We start from the raw sequence: 21,543 nt of genomic DNA on the forward strand, positions 1-21,543 counted from the left end.
TCCAGCCAGTGCGGCGCATGGTCCGAGATTACAATTCCGGCGTACTCTACCCCACCAAAACCTCATGGCTCACCACAAAAAAATCAATTCTGGAGTATGCCTTGTACATGTGCAAGAAGAAGGAGTACCCCCCCCCCCCCCCCTCCCCTGGATTCTTAAATCTCCACGGGTCCATTATATCCATCCTTTCCATAAACTCTCCCAGCTCCTTCACCATCCGCTGCCTTCCCATTGACCTGGGGCTTGACCTGTCCACCCTTGACTCCAGCACACAATTAAAATCCTCTCCCATAATCAAGTGATGTGTGGCCAGGTCTGGAATCCCTCCCAGCAACCCCCTCACAAACCCCATGTCGTCCCAATTCGATGCAATTACATTCACTAGCACCACTAGCATCCCCTCTACAACACCCTGCTCACTATCACATACCTCCCACCCGGGTCCCACACTTCCTTGGCACTTATAAACCCCGTCTTTTTACTCAACAGAATGGCTACCCCTTGCGACTTTGAATCAAATCCCGAGTGAAACACCCGACGCACCCATCCCTTTCTCAACCTTCGCTCACCCGGAGGTGCGTCTGCTGCAGAAAGGCCACAAGTGCATAAAGACCCAAGATCTCTTCAGCCCCTGCGCATTCCATGTTATGAGCCTTACTGGAGGTTTGCGCCTCCACTCTCCTCTACTGTCCGCTATCCTGCCGTACCGATTCAGTCCCCTTTAATTTTACCCTAAACCGGGCCCATCCAAGTTGGCCCCCTTCTCCTCCCATGACCACGCTTCTCCTCCAACATTGCCACATCGCATCTCCCTCCTCCCCCTCCCTACACCCTCCCCCTCTCGAACAACCCTCATGGCCATCTCCCCCACCTCACTTCCGTTCACCGGCCCGCGTGGTAGCTCCTGCCCAAAGGCTCCTCCTTTGCACCACTGCACACCTCCCCCCACCCTTTCCTCCTTGATCTGTGCAAACGGCTCCCTGTGGACCTCTCCCTCCCCCACCCAAACAAAGACATATCCAAAACCACAGGACACCCCCTCCAAATAATAAATACCACCAGACACGACAGGAGGAGGTGGGGGCAGTTGTCCCCTGACAACCTTATTACCCCTTAATAAATAGTCACCACAATGGAATCCCACCACCCGATAAGAAAGAAAATCCCCCACCCTCCGACCCCCACACTACTCGCATCCTCCGAACTCTGTTGTACCAACTCCTCCGTCTCCCATCAAAGTTCAGTTCTCCCCCAGTTTATGCTTTTTAATAAAGTCTTTGGGCTCCTCTGGGTTTTCAAAATAGTACTCACGGCCTTCAAAAGTCACCCACAGTTTCACTGGGTACAACATCCCAAACTTGATCTATCGTCGATAGAGAGTCGCCTTAGTCCTCTTAAACCCAGCACGCTTTTTCGTCAGCTCCACTCCAATGTCCTCATATATTCGGACCTTGTTCCCCTCCCATTCGCAATTCCGTTTCTCCATGGCCCACCGCAGGATCTTCTCTTTGTCCTTAAACTTGTGAATCCTTACCATCACCTCCCACGGTGGCTCCCCCGTTCTTGGCATCTGCCTTAGAGACTTCGAGACCAGTGCGCTCTATCCACCTCTGGGTCCTTGTCCAGCACCCTCTCCGCCAACATCCTCGAGACATATCTCGTAGCACTTGTGTCTTCCACACCTTCAGGCAGGCCAACAATTCGAAGGTTCTACCTTCTAGATCTGTTCTCTTGTTCCTCTACCTTTGCTCTCATTGACTTGCAACGGTCCCCCAGGAACCCTACCTCTGCCTCCAGTGCCACCACCCGATCACTATGGTCAGATATTATCCTCTCCATTTCCCGGATCTGCAAGCCCTGTGCCTCCAAGCACTTCTCAACTCTCTCCATCGAGCCTTTCGGGGTGCAACCGCTCCTTCGATGGCCTCCGATCGGTGTCTTCCTTCATCTCCTTTCTTTGTTGGCGGTACTCCTCTTTGATAAACAGCATCAGCTGCTTCATCTGGGGCTTTCCAACATGCGCCGACCCTTCCCCCTCTGCCATCTTTCCAATTGTTGCTGCACCACAGATCCTTTCCAATTCCTTGGCCAGATCTTTAACCTTCTTCTGCCGGGTCTGATCACGAGCAGATATGCCACTCCCGGGGGAACTTCTCCTCCATACCTTCAGCTCCACTTTCCCGTCAAAATTCTGCCGTTTTGGGGTAAAAAGAGCTCAAATCCACGCTTTCAAGCCGAAGCTGCCCTGTTTGCGACCACTCCATGGCCGCCACTGGAAGTTCGAAAACTGAAAATATTTGTTCAACATAAAATGTACATAGAGCAGATTAGAAATTGAAATGAACATTCCTTAAGCAGTAATAATTTGTGACCTTTTTCAGGCCTGGAATATCACCAAGAAAACATTTGCATACACTAATCACACAATTTTGCCTGAAGCCCTTGAACGCTGGCCTGTAGACCTCTTTGAAAAACTCCTACCCAGACATCTGGAGATTATCTATGAGATTAACCAGAGGCATCTAAATGTAAGTGTACAATGTAGCAGCATATTTTAGGAATATTTATTATTTATTTTTTTAAACCCTATGGGAAGGGAGTATGAAGCCACTTTCAGCTGTATGTAATACAGAAGTGTAGCAAGCATCATGGTTGCACGAGATAATTAGTTAAAATGCTGATGGGGGATGTGATAGTAGGATCTGGTACCCTCCTTGACCTCCTACAAGCTAAAGATAATCTTACCCTCAACAAGGCTATGCAGCTAACTAGATTACCTGAGCTACGTGAACAACATAGATCATAGAATTTACAGTGCAGAAGGAGGCCATTCGGCCCATCGAGTCTGCACCGGACCTTGGAAAGAGCACCCTACCCAAGCCCACATCTCCACCATATTCCCGTAACCCAGTAACCCACCCCACCTTGGGCAATTTAGCACGGCCAATCCACCTAAACTGCACATCTTTGGACTGTGGGAGGAAACCGGAGCACCCGGAGGAAACCCACAAAGACACGGGGAGAACGTGCAGACTCTGCACAGACAGTGACCCAAGCCGGGAATCGAACCCGAGACCCTGGAGCTTTGAAGCAACTGTGCTAACCACTGTGCTGCCCCACGGTAGGACCATCCTAAGGGGAAGAGAACACTTCATGAGGTAGAAACCAACCCTCAGTCCACCATATCAAGTCATAAAAACACAGGGCCCACCCAAGTCAGGAAAAGAACTCCTGAACTGCTCAGCAGAGCAACCTTGCTAGTCTGCAGTGCGAAGCAACCTCACAAGAAATATCAGTGTCCAGTGAGTATTGGACAACTTCCACTGCAACAGACAGAGTCACTTTGGTAAACGATGCAAGTTGAAACCCCAGCACCACATACATTCTAAAGGTAATCCACAAGGTTAAGACTGAAGACCCAGAAGATGCACAGCCATTCTTCTTGAGGGACATTAGAAAATGTGGTTCTTCATTTATTGAATGTTGATACCCTGGTAAATGGTCATCTGACCAATTTTAAATTAGATCAGGTGCCAGTGTGAGGAACTGTCAGATGAGGAACCATTTCTCCAAGGCCGTTGGATTTGAACATCAGACATTCCACTGTATGGAGCAGGGTGAGTTTGACTCCAGGTGCTCGGCATGATCCTGGAACCACTGTGGTATGGTGTCAAACAAATCTTTGAGCTGATGTATGTTGTCCGCAATTAGCCTTTCTCTCTTTTGAGATGAGATGCCTGCGTAGTAGCCCTCGATCTTATCCAGCCCGCACAAGATGTCAAAACTACCACAGTTATTAGTTGGCTAGAACAGTCCTCAAACGCTAAGGAGTATTCAGATTCTGATTTCACCGATGATTTTTCTTTTCTTTTGAGCAGGTTTGCCCATCATCATTCCATGTCCTGAAAAGACTCCAATGTTTAGACCAACCTATTGCACACATAATTACCATTGCACCTTTATTGGTAATGGTAAGAGAAATGCATCAATAGTATGAGGAACCACTATTTCCAACTATGATGATTGTACAGTCGGTAGACACATCTACCACTCTGCACACATAGCAACGTCCAACCAGCGTGCCAAAACCATAAGGGCTGCTGGTTCCTGGTAGCAGTTGCGCACCATTAACAACAAAAAGCAGAAGTGAGTAAGCTACTCTTCTTCTTCTAACAGGGACACTCTTCCTCGGCTGTCATGCTTCCAGACGTCCTAAATGGAATAGGAAGAAAATAAATCCACCATCAAATTTTTTGTTCACCCCACTGGAAAAAAAATCAAGAGTAACAACAGCCATACACCGGCAGACCAAACAGGTGTGGTTTAACCTCAAGCAATGGAAGTAACAGATGAAATCATTACCAAACACCAGTCCAATCTCCAAGCCAAGAACAAGCAACACCATAACCTACCACTCTCCCGACAGAATGGGGTGAACAAAATGTGGAAGTATTATAAGGCCTCGAGACCGACTGAACTCTAATTTCAAGGACTTTTAAGGGGGCGATGGGTCAGACAGGTGATGGACATAGTTGGATTAAGATGCAGATTGAGGTCAGCTCCATACCTATATTGTCTACTGTTAATATGTACATAGTTATGAGTTGTTAATAAAGATTTGCTGTTAACATACTCCGGACACAAAGCCGATTTCATGGTGCCCGAAGCAGGATCTTTCACTGGAGAGAATGTCTTTATGTTTTGACAATAAAAATTCAGTACAGTACATTGTTCTTACAATGTGGGGTTTGCCAGGAGCCTTGCATTCATTGCCCATCCATAGTTGCCCTAAAAATGTGGTTGTGCATCTTCCTCTTCAATTATGGCAATCCTTATGCTATTTGTCTTCCACGGTGACGTTAGGTAAGAATTCTGAAACCCTAAAGACTGTCAATCATCTAAAAGACACACGTCTGGAGTGTGATGGAATACTGCCTCCAACAGCGCTCAAAAAGCTCGATGCCATCCTGGACAAGCAACTCACCTAATTGGCACCCCACCCACCATCTTCAACGTTCACTCCCTCCATCACCAACACACAGTGGCAGCAGTGTGTACTATACACAAGATGCAGTGGAACAACTTGCCATGGTTCCTTCAATAGAATCTGCCAAACCTATGACCTTTACCACCTAGGAAGACAAAGGCAGGAGACGTATGGAACACCATCATTTGCAAGGTCTGTTCCAAGCCATACACCATCCTTACTTAACTATATCATCAATCCTTCCTATTCGCACTGTATGTGTACTTGCAGATGGACTACAGTGGTTCAAGGATAAAGCTCACCACCGCTTTCTCAAGGATAGATAATAAAGGCTGGATTTGCCAGTGATGCTTACATCCCATGAAAGAATGAAAAAACACAAGAACTCCTATTACATTGAAAGTTGCTTGCCCAACGCATATCCTGGAGGCTGAACAGACTAAAAAAATTGTAAGGGATAGACGATGGTGATTTTCCGGTTGCGTTGCATCCGACAAATCCCGCTATGTTGGGAAAAACTGGGCGAGCCCTGAAACTGGATTTGCGTCAGGCACAAACAGTACATGATGTTCCTGAGCCCTCCCAGCGTACGTAATTTGCTTATTAAAATCAAATTTAGATATTCAGAATCGGCTTAAGCCGAATTCATCTGGCTCCTACAATTCTCCCACCGCAAGGTCGCTACTGGTTCTCACAAGCAGAGACCAGGGGCGCAATTCACCCAAAAAATTGCAAAGTGTAATTTTGGATGGGTTTGACGGGGTGTTTTGCGTCGGCCACATTGTCAAGATTGCAGTCTGTATTCACCTGCACTTACTCGCAAAAATGAGCCCCCCCTGAATCTCGTGCCTCGCCAACAATGGGAAGCTGTTTTTAAAGGCTCCCTCAGCACTCACTGCCAGTCAAGACATAAGGGTGACAATGTGGAGACCTGCTCCTCGCTTTAGGGATGTCAACCTGGCCAGGCTGCTCAAAGCCGTCGATGACAGGTCGGGCACCCAGTTCCCCCGAGGGGGTCGGAGAACCAGCAGCAGGGTCAGCAATGCCACCTGAGAGGCAGTGGCAGCTGCAGAGAATGTGGACAGCATGACCAGCAGGACAGTCTCCAATGTCGGAAGAAGACCACCAACGAGCTGCAAGGGATAATTACCACCTTTCTCATGGCATCAGTCCTGCCTGCCACACCTTAATTATCGAAACCACCCCGCCTCCAAATCCACTGGCAAGACACCTTGCATTCTCCCAAAATCCGATCTTCAAGCTTTTTTTTCAGAGCCCCGTAGCACCCACCATCAAAGCCCCTTCATGTCTAGGCATGGTGCCCACACATGCCACCCTCTGTTGACCCCCTGACCCATCAAGCATGCAGCTCACAATGTCCTCTCCTTGTCCCCGCAGAGAAGATGACCCATAATAAGAGGGAAAAGGCAAAGATGGGGGGGGCAGGATGCCAGATATCCAAATCCTCACCCCCTATGAGAAATAAGGAATGGTCCTCGAGATTGCAGTGTTGCCTGAGGAGAGAGTTGTGACAGACAGTGAGGTCAGCTGGCGGCTGAGAAGTGTGGATCCACTCACCCATTATCCAAATGACCTTTCTCAAGTGGGTTGTTGATGTCCCACAAAATTCTTCTTCTCTTTCACTGACCACATGTCCATTGTCTTGCAGGATCACCATCTCATGAGGCCAGACCATCTGGAATTGTGCCCCCCCCCCCCCCCAGCCCACACAAGAGAACACCATGGAGGAGAGGTCCGAGGAGAACACCAGCGGTGCACCACAGCTATCCCACCCTCCAACAGCACAGAGACAGACATCTGGTGGGCGACAATAGTGGAAAGGCTTTGGCCTTTGCTGAGGTACATCAGGTGGAGGTAGGAACATGAAGGAAGACAGCAGTCTGCTGATCCCAGAACTCAGTCGGTCCCAGCCAGTTGTGAAGCCTCTGGACAAGATTCTCCCAGAGCTGATGCAGATAATAAGACACAGCCATGATGTTCAGGAGGGGGTGTCAGTGACATTCCAGAGGATGTAAGGCAGATTGGAGGAGTCCCAAAGCCTTCAGGCGCAGGCGATAGTGCTGGCAATGCATTGCACCCAGGCCAACACTGCTAGTGTGGCGACAGCAGTGGAAACCCTGGAGTACGACGTCTGCGCTGTGAGTGGTGGTGTCCAAGGCATGGCTCAGTCTGTGATGACCATGGCTGAGGGCCTCAACATCATGTGCCAGTTGATGAGGGGCATGTTCCAGATGCTGGTGGACATTGCCGAGGCACTCCAGAGCGTGGCCAAGTCAAACATGAGCATCACTGAGGGCGTCAATACCATGGTGCGGTCTGGAGCCCAACCCGGGGCCTTCCTCCAAGAAGACTACGGTGGTCTCCAGTTCTTCTGAATCCCCTTTCCTGACACCAGCACATCTCAAAGGCAACAGGTAGAACAAGGTGGCATGGCGACGCCTGTGACACCGATAAGTTGGCTGGGGTCCTCCGGCTGCAGTTCCCGCAGAGGGCGTTCAACAAGGGCATCAAAGTACACAAGACGTGGAAAGCAGCAGTCTGCCTTCACCTCTGATATGCATCCTGGGGACACACCTAAATGTAACACTTGACCACGGAATACCAAGAAGAGTGATGAACAGTGAGTAGGCACTGGTAAGGTCACTGCCCGTAGCTAGGGGGAATGAAAATCTGTCACGTTAAAATGTTCACCATTAAAACATTTCACACATGATAGATGTGAAACCTCTGTCATGTTAATGTTCACTGCGGGCCTGCCTGCATCTCCACCCTTGTTCCTCCTGCTACCCCCCTTGACACTGTGGTCCAAGATCAAAAGCTGTCCCAATCATCAGGATGGCTGTGAGCGTGCTGTCAGTAAAAAGACAGGAGTCAGACTTAATCAGATCCTGAGGAGCACTACAGTTTTCCTCGCAGTGAGTGGTCATTGCTCCCTTGCTTGTATAGGGACCCACAGGCATATCACGATATTATATTGACCCTTGGAGACAATCCGTGTGGAGTTTGCACATTCTCCCCGTGTCTGCATGGGTTTCACCCCTACAAACCAAAGATGTGCAGGTTAGGTGGATTGACCGCGCTAAATTGCCCCTTAATTGGAAAAAAATAATTGGGTACTCTTAAATTTATACAAAGAAAAAAAAATATTGTCCCTTGGAGGGGGAAACAGGGTGGTCGGGCAGGGGGTGGAGTGATGTTGTAGCCATCTAAGATGGCCACCTGCAAAGGACCATGGGAATTATGGTCAACCCAGGACTCAGACAGGTACACAGCCTATGTGTATCTAAAACACAGGTAACCAGACCTGACCGAAACCCCGCTTGTTTACATTTCAATGGCCCATTTTCCCAGGACAATAGAACTCCAATCAAGCAACCGGTACAGCCACAGGCTGATCGGCACCACCCCCTTACTCAGAAAGCACAACTGCCAATGTCAATGACCCGCCCAGCTACCAAGGCACCCACCCCTTTATTGGCCGAAATCGAAGAGAGTGATCAGAGCCCTGTCGAACTATTGGGTCCAAGGTTAAGGACCGTCCCAAAGAGGGCAAAATCCTAGCGGGATAAAAGAGAGCACAGCCATGTATTTTGTCTCTCTTGGATCCGGCTGTGCCTAACCAATTGCAGCAGGAGCAGCTAGGCAGCGTACAGCTCCCAGCTCGAGCTGCCGATAAGGCCCAGAGCATTGCCGGTTCCGTGGCCGCGCATGCACTCGGTGGTGGCCACGCCTTGCTTCATGGCGGATGCCACTCACGGACACAGCCCGCAAAAATAGCCCCCCCCCCCCTTCAGCCAGCTCGCGAGATCTGGACCACCCCATCACAGTGCCCCCAGCCCCGAATAGTGCTCCCCTGCCCACGGATCGGCCCTCCCCTGACTGTGGCGGTACTGGATTGAGTCCACAGCCACCACGCTGAGTTCCCGATGGGTGAGACCATGAGAATTCCACGTCGTCGGGAACTCGGCCGGTCGGGGCGGAGCATCGTGAGGCGGGCCTCAGCCAACATAAGGAGGGCATGGTTACGGCGTGCGCCGTACTCCTAGATTATGCTGCTTTTAAGGGGGCGGGGCACCGCAAAAGCGGTGCCCCCCCCCCACCGATTTTGTCATCATCGGGGATCTTCTGCCCCGTCGCCGAACATGATTTCAGCATGAGGGATTTGAGAATCCAGCCCAAGGTTTCTCCTCGTCTCTGACTTCAAAGGGCGACCTCTTATTTTTAAACTATGTCCCCCCGTTTTAGCCTCCCTCGCGAAGAAAACGCCCTCCGGTATCCACCCTATCAAGTTCCCTCAGGATCTTATTTATTTCCATAAGATAACCTCTCATTCTTCTAAATTGCCTAACCTGTTCAACCTTTCTTCATAAGACAACTCCTTCATGCCAGGAATGAGTCCAGTGAACCTCTGAACTGCTTCTAAAACAATGCATTTCTTAACATCAGGTGTCTGTAATAGCCTTTCTAGTTTATTTCTTTTGTTCCTGTTTCTTTTATGTTATTTTATTATTTTGTTATAGATCTCTCTGTACTTACAATCATTCTCTATTTAAATAATTGTCTTCCTGCCAAGATAAACAAATGCATATTTACTCACGTTATACTCCATCTTTCAATTTTTTTCACTCACTTAAGCTGTCTATATCCCTTTGGAAACTCTCGACCTCCTCTTGACATCAATCTTGGTGTCATCGGCAAATTTAGCTACCATACATTCATTCTCTTCACCTAGGTCACCAAGTCATCTGCCTCATCCTCCTACTTCTGTACTCATTAACATGTGGCACCAAACATAATCCAGAGATTATTACCAGAGGTCCTGCTTGCTGGTTTCTTTCCTAGCGTCCTATGTTCTGCCTGCAGGATCTCATTCCTTTTGTTTTAACCTTTATTGTTTATTATGCCAATGGTAGTCTCTTCCATTGGGGTGACCACATGCATTTTTGTGGTCTTGCATTCCCTCATCTGTTGTGTGCTGGCCTCTTCAAGAATAGTGATAATGGGTTAGATCAGTCGATTTCGGCGGCGTGAGAGCAGCTGGTTAGTCAGTTTCAGCGGGAGCATTGCGGAAGGAGGTTGCTGGGAGGTAAGTCAACCTTTAAAAGCACTTCTCTTTGCAGGGGCAGGCCAGTCGATTTCGGCGGCGTGAGAGCAGCTGGTTAGTCAATTTCAGCGGGAGCATTGCGGAAGGAGGTTGCTGGGAGGTAAGTCAACCTTTAAAAGCACTTCTCTTTGCAGGGGCAGGCCAGTCGATTTCGGCGGCGTGAGAGCAGCTGGTTAGTCAGTTTCAGCGGGAGCATTGCGGAAGGAGGTTGCTGGGAGGTAAGTCAACCTTTAAAAGCACTTCTCTTTGCAGGGGCAGGCCAGTCGATTTCGGCGGCGTGAAAGCAGCTGGTTAGTCAGTTTCAGCGGGAGCATTGCGGAAGGAGGTTGCTGGGAGGTAAGTCAACCTTTAAAAGCACTTCTCTTTGCAGGGGCAGGCCAGTCGATTTCGGCGGCGTGAGAGCAGCTGGTTAGTCAATTTCAGCGGGAGCATTGCGGAAGGAGGTTGCTGGGAGGTAAGTCAACCTTTAAAAGCACTTCTCTTTGCAGGGGCAGGCCAGTCGATTTCGGCGGCGTGAGAGCAGCTGGTTAGTCAGTTTCAGCGGGAGCATTGCGGAAGGAGGTTGCTGGGAGGTAAGTCAACCTTTAAAAGCACTTCTCTTTGCAGGGGCAGGCCAGTCGATTTCGGCGGCGTGAGAGCAGCTGGTTAGTCAGTTTCAGCGGGAGCATTGCGGAAGGAGGTTGCTGGGAGGTAAGTCAACCTTTAAAAGCACTTCTCTTTGCAGGGGCAGGCCAGTCGATTTCGGCGGCGTGAGAGCAGCTGGTTAGTCAGTTTCAGCGGGAGCATTGCGGAAGGAGGTTGCTGGGAGGTAAGTCAACCTTTAAAAGCACTTCTCTTTGCAGGGGCAGGCCAGTCGATTTCGGCGGCGTGAGAGCAGCTGGTTAGTCAATTTCAGCGGGAGCATTGCGGAAGGAGGTTGCTGGGAGGTAAGTCAACCTTTAAAAGCACTTCTCTTTGCAGGGGCAGGCCAGTCGATTTCGGCGGCGTGAGAGCAGCTGGTTAGTCAGTTTCAGCGGGAGCATTGCGGAAGGAGGTTGCTGGGAGGTAAGTCAACCTTTAAAAGCACTTCTCTTTGCAGGGGCAGGCCAGTCGATTTCGGCGGGAGAACAGCTGGTGAGTGGTGAGTCAGTTTCAGCAGGAGCTGAGAATTTTTCTTTTTTTTTTTAATTAGTTTTTTAGGCGGGATCAGGAAGTCGACCCGCGGACGTCTGGGAAGACCCTCACCAATAAATTCTGGTGGAGAGGAAACCCGAGACACTACACGTGTAGTGTCTCCCACCCGCCCTCCTCCTCTAACCTAATAATAAAACCCATTGGTCTGAGGTAAGTACCATATTTTTATTATATTATTATTATTTTTTATAAAAATTTAATTTAGTTGTTAGCCAGATCTTGGTAGAAAGTTAGAGGAATGGCAGGGAAGGGAGTGCAATGTTCCTCCTGCAGGATGTTTGAGGTGAGGGATGCAGTTAGTGTCCCTGCTGATTTTACCTGCAGGAAGTGCTGCCATCTCCAGCTCCTCCAAGACCGAGTTAGGGAACTGGAGCTGGAGTTGGAAGAACTTCGGATCATTCGGGAGGCAGAAGGGGTCATAGATAGCAGCTTCAGGGAATTAGTTACACCAAAGATTGGAGATAGGTGGGTAACTGTAAGAGGGACTGGGAAAAAACAGTCAGTGCAGGGATCCCCTGCGGTCGTTCCCCTGAGAAACAAGTATACCGCTTTGGATACTTGTGGGGGGGACGACTTACCAGGGGTAAGCCATGGGGTACGGGCCTCTGGCACGGAGTCTGTCCCTGTTGCTCAGAAGGGAAGGGGGGAGAGGAGCAGAGCATTAGTAATTGGGGACTCTATAGTCAGGGGCACAGATAGGAGATTTTGTGGGAGCGTGAGAGACTCACGTTTGGTATGTTGCCTCCCAGGTGCAAGGGTACGTGATGTCTCGGATCGTGTTTTCCGGGTCCTTAGGGGGGAGGGGGAGCAGCCCCAAGTCGTGGTCCACATTGGCACCAACGACATAGGTAGGAAAGGGGACAAGGATGTCAGGCAGGCTTTCAGGGAGCTAGGATGGAAGCTCAGAACTAGAACAAACAGAGTTGTTATCTCTGGGTTGTTGCCCGTGCCACGTGATAGTGAGATGAGGAATAGGGAGAGAGAGCATTTAAACACGTGGCTACAGGGATGGTGCAGGCGGGAGGGTTTCAGATTTTTGGATAACTGGGGCTCTTTCTGGGGAAGGTGGGACCTCTACAGACAGGATGGTCTACATCTGAACCTGAGGGGCACAAATATCCTGGGGGGGAGATTTGTTAGTGCTCTTTGGGGGGGTTTAAACTAATGCAGCAGGGGCATGGGAACCTGGATTGTAGTTTTAGGGTAAGGGAGAATGAGAGTATAGAGGTCAGGAGCACAGATTTGACGTCGCAGGAGGGGGCCAGCGTTCAGGTAGGTGGTTTGAAGTGTGTCTACTTCAATGCCAGGAGTATACGAAACAAGGTAGGGGAACTGGCAGCGTGGGTTGGTACCTGGGACTTCGATGTTGTGGCCATTTCGGAGACATGGATAGAGCAGGGACAGGAATGGATGTTGCAGGTTCCGGGGTTTAGGTGTTTTAGTAAGCTCAGAGAAGGAGGCAAAAGAGGGGGAGGTGTGGCGCTGCTAGTCAAGAGCAGTATTACGGTGGCGGAGAGGATGCTAGATGGGGACTCTTCTTCCGAGGTAGTATTGGCTGAAGTTAGAAACAGGAAAGGAGAGGTCACCCTGTTGGGAGTTTTTTATAGGCCTCCTAATAGTTCTAGGGATGTAGAGGAAAGGATGGCGAAGATGATTCTGGATATAAGCGAAAGTAACAGGGTAGTTATTATGGGAGACTTTAACTTTCCAAATATTGACTGGAAAATATATAGTTCGAGTACAATAGATGGGTCGTTTTTTGTACAGTGTGTGCAGGAGGGTTTCCTGAAACAATATGTTGACAGGCCAACAAGAGGCGAGGCCACGTTGGATTTGGTTTTGGGTAATGAACCAGGCCAGGTGTTGGATTTGGAGGTAGGAGAGCACTTTGGGGACAGTGACCACAATTCGGTGACGTTTACGTTAATGATGGAAAGGGATAAGTATACACCGCAGGGCAAGAGTTATAGCTGGGGGAAGGGCAATTATGATGCCATTAGACGTGACTTGGGGGGGATAAGGTGGAGAAGTAGGCTGCAAGTGTTGGGCACACTGGATAAGTGGGGCTTGTTCAAGGATCAGCTACTGCGTGTTCTTGATAAGTATGTACCGGTCAGACAGGGAGGAAGGCGTCGAGCGAGGGAACCGTGGTTTACCAGGGAAGTGGAATCTCTTGTTAAGAGGAAGAAGAAGGCCTATGTGAAGATGAAGTGTGAAGTTTCGGTTGGGGCGATGGATAGTTACAAGGTAGCGAGGAAGGATCTAAAGAGAGAGCTAAGACGAGCAAGGAGGGGACATGAGAAGTATTTGGCAGGAAGGATCAAGGAAAACCCAAAAGCTTTCTATAGGTATGTCAGGAATAAGCGAATGACTAGGGAAAGAGTAGGACCAGTCAAGGACAGGGATGGGAAATTGTGTGTGGAGTCTGAAGAGATAGGCGAGATACTAAATGAATATTTTTCGTCAGTATTCACTCAGGAAAAAGATAATGTTGTGGAGGAGAATGTTGAGCCCCAGGCTAATAGAATAGATGGCATTGAGGTACGTAGGGAAGAGGTGTTGGCAATTCTGGACAGGCTGAAAATAGATAAGTCCCCGGGACCTGATGGGATTTATCCTAGGATTCTATGGGAGGCCAGGGAAGAGATTGCTGGACCTTTGGCTTTGATTTTTATGTCATCATTGGCTACAGGAATAGTGCCAGAGGACTGGAGGACAGCAAATGTGGTCCCTTTGTTCAAAAAGGGGAGCAGAGACAACCCCGGCAACTATAGACCGGTGAGCCTCACGTCTGTAGTGGGTAAAGTCTTGGAGGGGATTATAAGGGACAAGATTTATAATCATCTAGATAGGAATAATATGATCAGGGATAGTCAGCATGGCTTTGTGAAGGGTAGGTCATGCCTCACAAACCTTATTGAGTTCTTTGAGAAGGTGACTGAACAGGTAGACGAGGGTAGAGCAGTTGATGTGGTGTATATGGATTTCAGCAAAGCGTTTGATAAGGTTCCCCACGGTAGGCTATTGCAAAAAATACGGAGGCTGGGGATTGAGGGTGATTTAGAGATGTGGATCAGAAATTGGCTAGCTGAAAGAAGACAGAGGGTGGTGGTTGATGGGAAATGTTCAGAATGGAGTACAGTCACAAGTGGAGTACCACAAGGATCTGTTCTGGGGCCGTTGCTGTTTGTCATTTTTATCAATGACCTAGAGGAAGGCGCAGAAGGGTGGGTGAGTAAATTTGCAGACGATACTAAAGTCGGTGGTGTTGTCGATAGTGTGGAAGGATGTAGCAGGTTACAGAGGGATATAGATAAGCTGCAGAGCTGGGCTGAGAGGTGGCAAATGGAGTTTAATGTAGAGAAGTGTGAGGTGATTCACTTTGGAAGGAATAACAGGAATGCGGAATATTTGGCTAATGGTAAAGTTCTTGAAAGTGTGGATGAGCAGAGGGATCTAGGTGTCCATGTACATAGATCCCTGAAAGTTGCCACCCAGGTTGATAGGGTTGTGAAGAAGGCCTATGGAGTGTTGGCCTTTATTGGTAGAGGGATTGAGTTCCGGAGTCGGGAGGTCATGTTGCAGCTGTACAGAACTCTGGTCCGGCCGCATTTGGAGTATTGCGTACAGTTCTGGTCACCGCATTATAGGAAGGACGTGGAGGCTTTGGAGCGGGTGCAGAGGAGATTTACCAGGATGTTGCCTGGTATGGAGGGAAAATCTTATGAGGAAAGGCTGACGGACTTGAGGTTGTTTTCGTTGGAGAGAAGAAGGTTAAGAGGAGACTTAATAGAGGCATACAAAATGATCAGGGGGTTGGATAGGGTGGACAGTGAGAGCCTTCTCCCGCGGATGGATATGGCTGGCACGAGGGGACATAACTTTAAACTGAGGGGTAATAGATATAGGACAGAGGTCAGAGGTAGGTTCTTTACGCAAAGAGTAGTGAGGCCGTGGAATGCCCTACCTGCTACAGTAGTGAACTCGCCAACATTGAGGGCATTTAAAAGTTTATTGGATAAACATATGGATGATAATGGCATAGTGTAGGTTAGATGGCTTTTGTTTCGGTGCAACATCGTGGGCCGAAGGGCCTGTACTGCGCTGTATTGTTCTATGTTCTATGTTCTATTGTGCTGTGCTGTGCTGAAGAATTTAAGGCAATGTACAGGATGGCAGGAAGAAACAGCTGATGTGGGTAAGAGAGAGAAGGTGAGGACGGAAGAAGGATTGCTCAAGTACAAGCAGGAGGTGCAGTGATGTCCTGTTGTGATGAGAAACAGAGGAGGGATGTTTTCATAATGTTGGAGCTCAGGTAGCGCAGTGCAGTGTGAGGGGAGAAGATATGAAGAAGTGACCAGCGAAATGCCCTGAATGATCACTCACTAATTTAATATTGGGATTCTGAAACAGGCAGTTGGCCCATCATTCACACATATAAGGATTGGGGTCTGAATAGCCACATATGCCAACAGATCAAGCCCGTACCCCTGGCATGATTAGTCATAACATATTGTCCTTGCCCATTTTAGTCCCATAAAACAGGTGCAATGAGATTGAATTTCCTTCATTCGCTTTAATTAAATGTCCTTTCATTTAAAAAAAACACTGCAGCTATTTAGAATGGATTGGTCAATCATTTTGATCCATTTGAACAGAATGATTCTCTCAATCACAGACGTTGTCATATTGCAACTTAATGTGTCTACTTTTTTAAATATTGTATTCTTACAATTGCTCCTTTCCACAGAAAATTAGAAGTTTATATCCTGGAGATGACCAGCGTTTAAGACGAATGTCTCTTGTAGAAGAGGATGGAGAAAAGAAGATAAATATGGCACACCTGTGCATTGTTGGTTCTCATGCAGTGAATGGTGTAGCCAAGATTCATTCCAAGATCATCAAAGAGCAGGTGTAAGGATATGCTTTTTAAATATTCAATAGCCTATTAATCATTTTGAATGACCATTGCCAACTTTTATGATCCTGTTCTTGTTTGCAAGAGATTGTTTGAAATACCATTCTTACATGATAAATGTTGACAGAAAAATGCATCTAAATTCATGACACAGAAACTAAGGGGCTGAATTCCTAGATCTTCCCGGGATGGAAATGGAGCAATAGACCCAAAAGTACTTACTACCTCATTCCTGCTGACACTGCGGCCAGGATAATCCTCCTATGGCCTAGTGGGTAGTTGGAGCACCCCCAACTCCACTGACTCGGGGGCTGTATTCTCCATCGTCTGCCACCGGCAGCAGGGTCCATGATGCGGCGGAGAATCAGGCGTCTGGGAAAAACCAAGCGCCGATCTGATCACCATGCTCCGGCCCCCTGCTGGCGGCAGGTTTGGGGTTCACATCTACTTGCATCCACTTTGCGGGCCCAGCACCAGATTTTTTCACAGTAACTTCATTGCAGTGTTAATGTAAGCCTACTTGTGACAATAAAGATTATTATTATTAGTACGTCTAAGTGCTGTAACCACAATGTTTATAAACATCAACCAAATCAAAGAGTGTTCTTCACAGTTGAGTGATTTTGAAGTTCTAAGCTAGAAATTGACAGCACTTAACTCTCTTTGATGTGGTTCATATTTGTTAACATTGTGGTTTCAGCACTTAGACTTATTCATCCATCAGGCAGTAATCAAACCGGCCCCTTTAATATCCATTCCAGCATTTGAGGAACCTTTTACTGGGGCCCTAATTGTTTGTGTGGGACCCCTGTCTAAAACCAAAAGTGGGAATCGGTATCTGTTGACCATAATGGAGGTAACCAAATTTTTTACTAGATTTGGGCTACCAAAAGAAATTCAGTCAGATTAGGGATCCAATTTTATGTTGAAGTTATAGCTTAGGAATAAAGCAATTTATCTTAACGGTGTATTATCCTGAATCATAAGGGACACTAGAAAGATGTCATCACACTCTAAAGACCATGTTGAGGGCCTATAGTCAGTATTATCCAGAGGATTGGGATAAAGGAATTACATTTGTACTATTTGCAATTAGGGATACACCTAATGACTCAACTAAATTCAGTCCATTTGAATTGATTTTTGGTCATGAGGTGAGAGGACCACTTAAATTGATCAAAGAGAAATTGCTGAGTCAGCGGTCAGAGACTATGTTGTTGGATTATGTGTCATCCTTTAGGGAGAGATTATCTAGGGCTGTTGAGTTAGCTAGAAAGCATTTAAAATTGTCACACCATGTGATGAAGAAAGAGGCGGATAAAAAATCAAAAAGTCATAATTTTGTTATTGGAGAGAAAGTACTAGTATTGTTACCAATGGTAGGTGAACCATTTAAAGCAAGATTTAGTGGACCTTATCAGATTGAAAGGAAATTGAGTGAGATGGATTATTTGATAAGAACACGAGCCAGAAGGAAAACTCACCGCGTGTGTCATGTTAATATGCTCAAAAGGTATTTTTATAGAGAAAGAAAGGAGAAAGTGTTAGTCATTTTAACTCAGGTAGAAGAGATAAACCTGGATGATTCTGAATTTGACATTCCTCAAATTAAATTGAACCATGAGAAAGTATTAAAAATTGTAATACATAGGGCAGCACCATGGCGCAGTGGATTAGCCCTGCTGCCTCACAGCACCGAGGTCCCAGATTCAATCGCGGCTCTGGGTCACTGTCCGTGTGGAGTTTGCACATTCTCCCTGTGTTTGCGTGGGATTCGCCCCCACAACCCAAAGATGTCCAGCCTAGGTAGATTGGACACTCTAAATTGCCCCATAATAATTGCCCCTTAATTGGGTACTCTAAATTTTTATTATTTTTTTAAAATTGTAATACATTGAGTTACCTTCCGGAGGAAAATCAAAATGACCTGAAATATATTAGTCACATAGAGCTGTACATGGGAATAAATTGGGAAGTACGAAAATAATTGCGCATAATGTAGATATAGGAAATGCTATTTCCATTAAACAACATCCATACAGGCTCAATCTACTGAAGTTAGCACAGGTACAAAAAGAGATTGACAGAATGCTTAAGGATGATATCATCAAAGCGAGTTGCAGTGATTGAAGCTCACCGATTGCCATGATACCAAAACCAAATCGACACAACGATATTATATGGAAAGATCAATGTAGTTACGAAGTCAGATTCGCACCTTACTCCTCATTTGGATGACTGTGTTGAAAGGATGGGACAAGCACAGCTTTTTACTAAACTTGACTTACAGAAAGGATATTAGCAAGTACCTTTATCAGACAGGACGAAGGAGGTTTCTGCTATTGTGACACCAAATGGTATGTATTAATTTAAGGTCATGCCTTTCGGTCTGAAGAATGTGCCAGCAATATTCCAAAACCTCACCAATGAGGTTATTTCGGTACTGAACGGCACTTCCGATGACAGGGATGTGCCGAGAAGTCGCATATCAGGTGGCTCTCCTCCCACAAACCTGAAAAATATCCTCTTTTTGCCCCAAAATGTCCGCTAACACCACAAAACATCCCCACACCACTACCAAAACACGACTGAAAGGGAAAAATTGTCAAACAGCAGCCAATCCAGAGGACCAGTGGAGACCAGGAGTGGAAAAGGCCTGGAGAAGCAAACGACTGAACCGACCAACGCACAAGGCAGCATAACTCAGCTTCACCAAAGCGAGAGGGACCAGCCTGCCGCATAAGAAGCCGCATAAGAAGCCCCCCACGCCACACCAGGCGACAGGTATAGGATGTTTCTCTAGAGAAATGAGAGAGCATCGGGAGGAAACAAAATTGGATACCAAGCCGCGGTGAAGGGTGCGGTTGCCGAAACTATGGCGACCATGCAGGTGGCCCTGGACAAAGCGGAAAGGCGACTGGAAGCCCAGTGAGAAACGATCGAGGAGCTGGAAAGAGCTGCAACAGACCAGGGGGACCAGATCATAGCCCTGGAAAAGGAGGTGGCAAGGCTGGTCACAACGCAAGGGAACCAGAAGAGAAAAGTGGAGGACCAGGAGAGCCAGTCGAGGTGGCAAAACCTACAAATCGGCCTACCAGAGGGGATCAAAGGTAGGAACCCCACAGATTATGTTGCCTAAATGCTGGGCAACCTGGTGGGAAGGGATAGCTTCCCCAACCCACCAGAAATCAACAGAGCGCACCGGTCGCTTCACCCAAAGCTCAAAACCGGGGAACAGCAGATGGCGATAATTGCCAAGATGCACAGGTACCAAAACCAGGAATGAATCCTGCACTGGGCCAGACAAACCAAAAACTGTAAATGGGAAGGCCACCGGATACAGATATACCAGAACGTTGGAGCCAAATTTAATAGGGCGAAGGCCGCACTGTACAGAAACAGCTTAAGGTTTGGGATGCTGTACCCAGCCAAGCTCTGGGTCACGTACCAAGGCAGGGAGCACCTCTTCACGGCCCCTCCGGATGCGGACAAGTTTGTTGCGGAGAACTGACTGGAAGAGCCCACAGGAAGAAACTCTTAATACTTAGTGTTTATTTTTTACATTCTTTTCAGCCAACTGTGAATCATCACCACAGCGACCACTTTACGCGGGGGTGTACTGCCTTGTTCTGGGGATGAGAGTGGTAAAATAGGGAGGTATGAATGAGCACTGCCACCCTCCCATTGATTCTGTATATGCCTCCCACTACCTCAGGAAGGCAGACAGCATTGTCAGAGACCCCTCGTACCCAGGCATTATCCTCTTCCAGACCTTCCATCTGGCAGAAGATACAGAAGTCTGAAGACCCGCACATCCAGACTTAGGAACAGCTTCTTCCCCACAGTTACCAAACTCCTCAACGACTCTCCCTCGGACTGATCTTTTCCATATAAGACACTATTCACGATGCCCTATGCTGCTCTTGCTGATGTCATATTTCCTTTGTTATTTTGCCTTTGTTCCATACTGTAACTAATTACTTATTTGTCAATGTACTGTGTACTTTTTCGCATTCACTGTAACTATCTACTTTTTTTTGTCTGCTGTGGATGTACTGTGTACGTTCCTTGGCCACAGAAAAATACTTTTCACTGTACTTCGGTACGTGAGACAATAAATAAATCCAATCAAAAAATTAATCTGATTTCAAGAAATAGAACCAGCTAATTACATTAGCACAGTGGTTAGCACTGTTGCTTCACAGCGCCAGGGACCCGGGTTCGATTCCTGGTTTGGGTCATTGTTGTGCAGAGTCTGCACGTTCTCCCTGTGTCTGGGTGGGTTTCCTCCGGGTGCTCCGATTTCTCCCACAAGCCATGCTTGTTAGATAAATTAGACATTCTGAATTCTCTCAGTGTACCCGAACAGGCGCCGTAGTGTAGCGCCGAGGGGATTGTCACAGCAACTTCATTGCAGTGTTAATGTAAGCCTACTTGTGACAGTAATAAAAGATTATTATTAATTATTTTTTCCAGTTCTGTACCATAGTATGTTTTTAATGAATGCTTTGGATTGTACCTTATCCCAAGGGATTATTTTTAATTAATTTTGTTTTTCTTGTTTGTCTTTATTGGTGTCCTGTACTTTTTTAAGTTACATTTTATAAATATTAAAAATCAAAGCTTTTTTTTATCGGTAATTTTTAAAAAGATTTTCTATTCTTTTTTCTTTAAATCAGATTTAAGGACTTCAGTGATATTGAGCCAGTAAAATTTCAGAATAAGACGAATGGAATCACTCCCAGGCGATGGCTTTTGCTTTGCAATCCGGGACTGGGTGCCCTTATAGCTGAGGTATGCAGTTGACCATCCAACAACTATAAATGTACAACTTAATTTTGCAGGGACACAAAAAGATGTTAATGAATTAGCCACTTCTTATACACCCCATCCAGTTTTCCTTTCCAGTATGTAATTGTGGCTCCATCCATTTAAACAATCAATACCCTATTGTGCTTTCCCTAAAATCTAGAACCTTGGAAATCCTACCATGGCCCATCTGTTTAGTCTCTGTATGTGCCTTTTCCTTTGAAAAACATCCTGGATGGAATCATGGAATCTTATCAGTCCCGCCGAGGCAGCTTTGACAGCGGGACCAGGAGGAAGGTAGGACAGATGGGTGTGGTTCGATGGGCTGCGAGTTCCCATCTCCAGCCAATATTATTAGAGGCCAGGTGAAAAGGCAAGAGCTACCAAACTGGCAACAGCGGCAGCCAATTTTCATATCTGATTTCCCAAATGTGGGCAAATTGAGGACACAGCCTACACACCTGGATGTGATTTTGATTTACCAGAGTCCCATGAGGTCTTCTATACTGGCACCCCCCACCGAAGCCACAG

General features: G+C 47.3%; 1 protein-coding gene across 1 annotated transcript in view; it reads left to right on the plus strand.

Moving 5' to 3' along the window:
- The window catches only part of pygl (phosphorylase, glycogen, liver), a 291,143-nt gene that overhangs the window by 175,657 nt on the left and 93,943 nt on the right, over positions 1-21,543 (plus strand). Inside the window, exons 10-12 of the mRNA XM_072489775.1 lie at positions 2,382-2,528; positions 16,036-16,199; positions 20,883-20,997. Of these exons, the coding sequence (XP_072345876.1) occupies positions 2,382-2,528; positions 16,036-16,199; positions 20,883-20,997 (426 nt within the window). The remainder of the gene's footprint in view (positions 1-2,381; positions 2,529-16,035; positions 16,200-20,882; positions 20,998-21,543) is intronic.

Source organism: Scyliorhinus torazame, chromosome 2, assembly GCF_047496885.1.
Source record: "Scyliorhinus torazame isolate Kashiwa2021f chromosome 2, sScyTor2.1, whole genome shotgun sequence".
Taxonomy (NCBI): domain Eukaryota; kingdom Metazoa; phylum Chordata; class Chondrichthyes; order Carcharhiniformes; family Scyliorhinidae; genus Scyliorhinus; species Scyliorhinus torazame.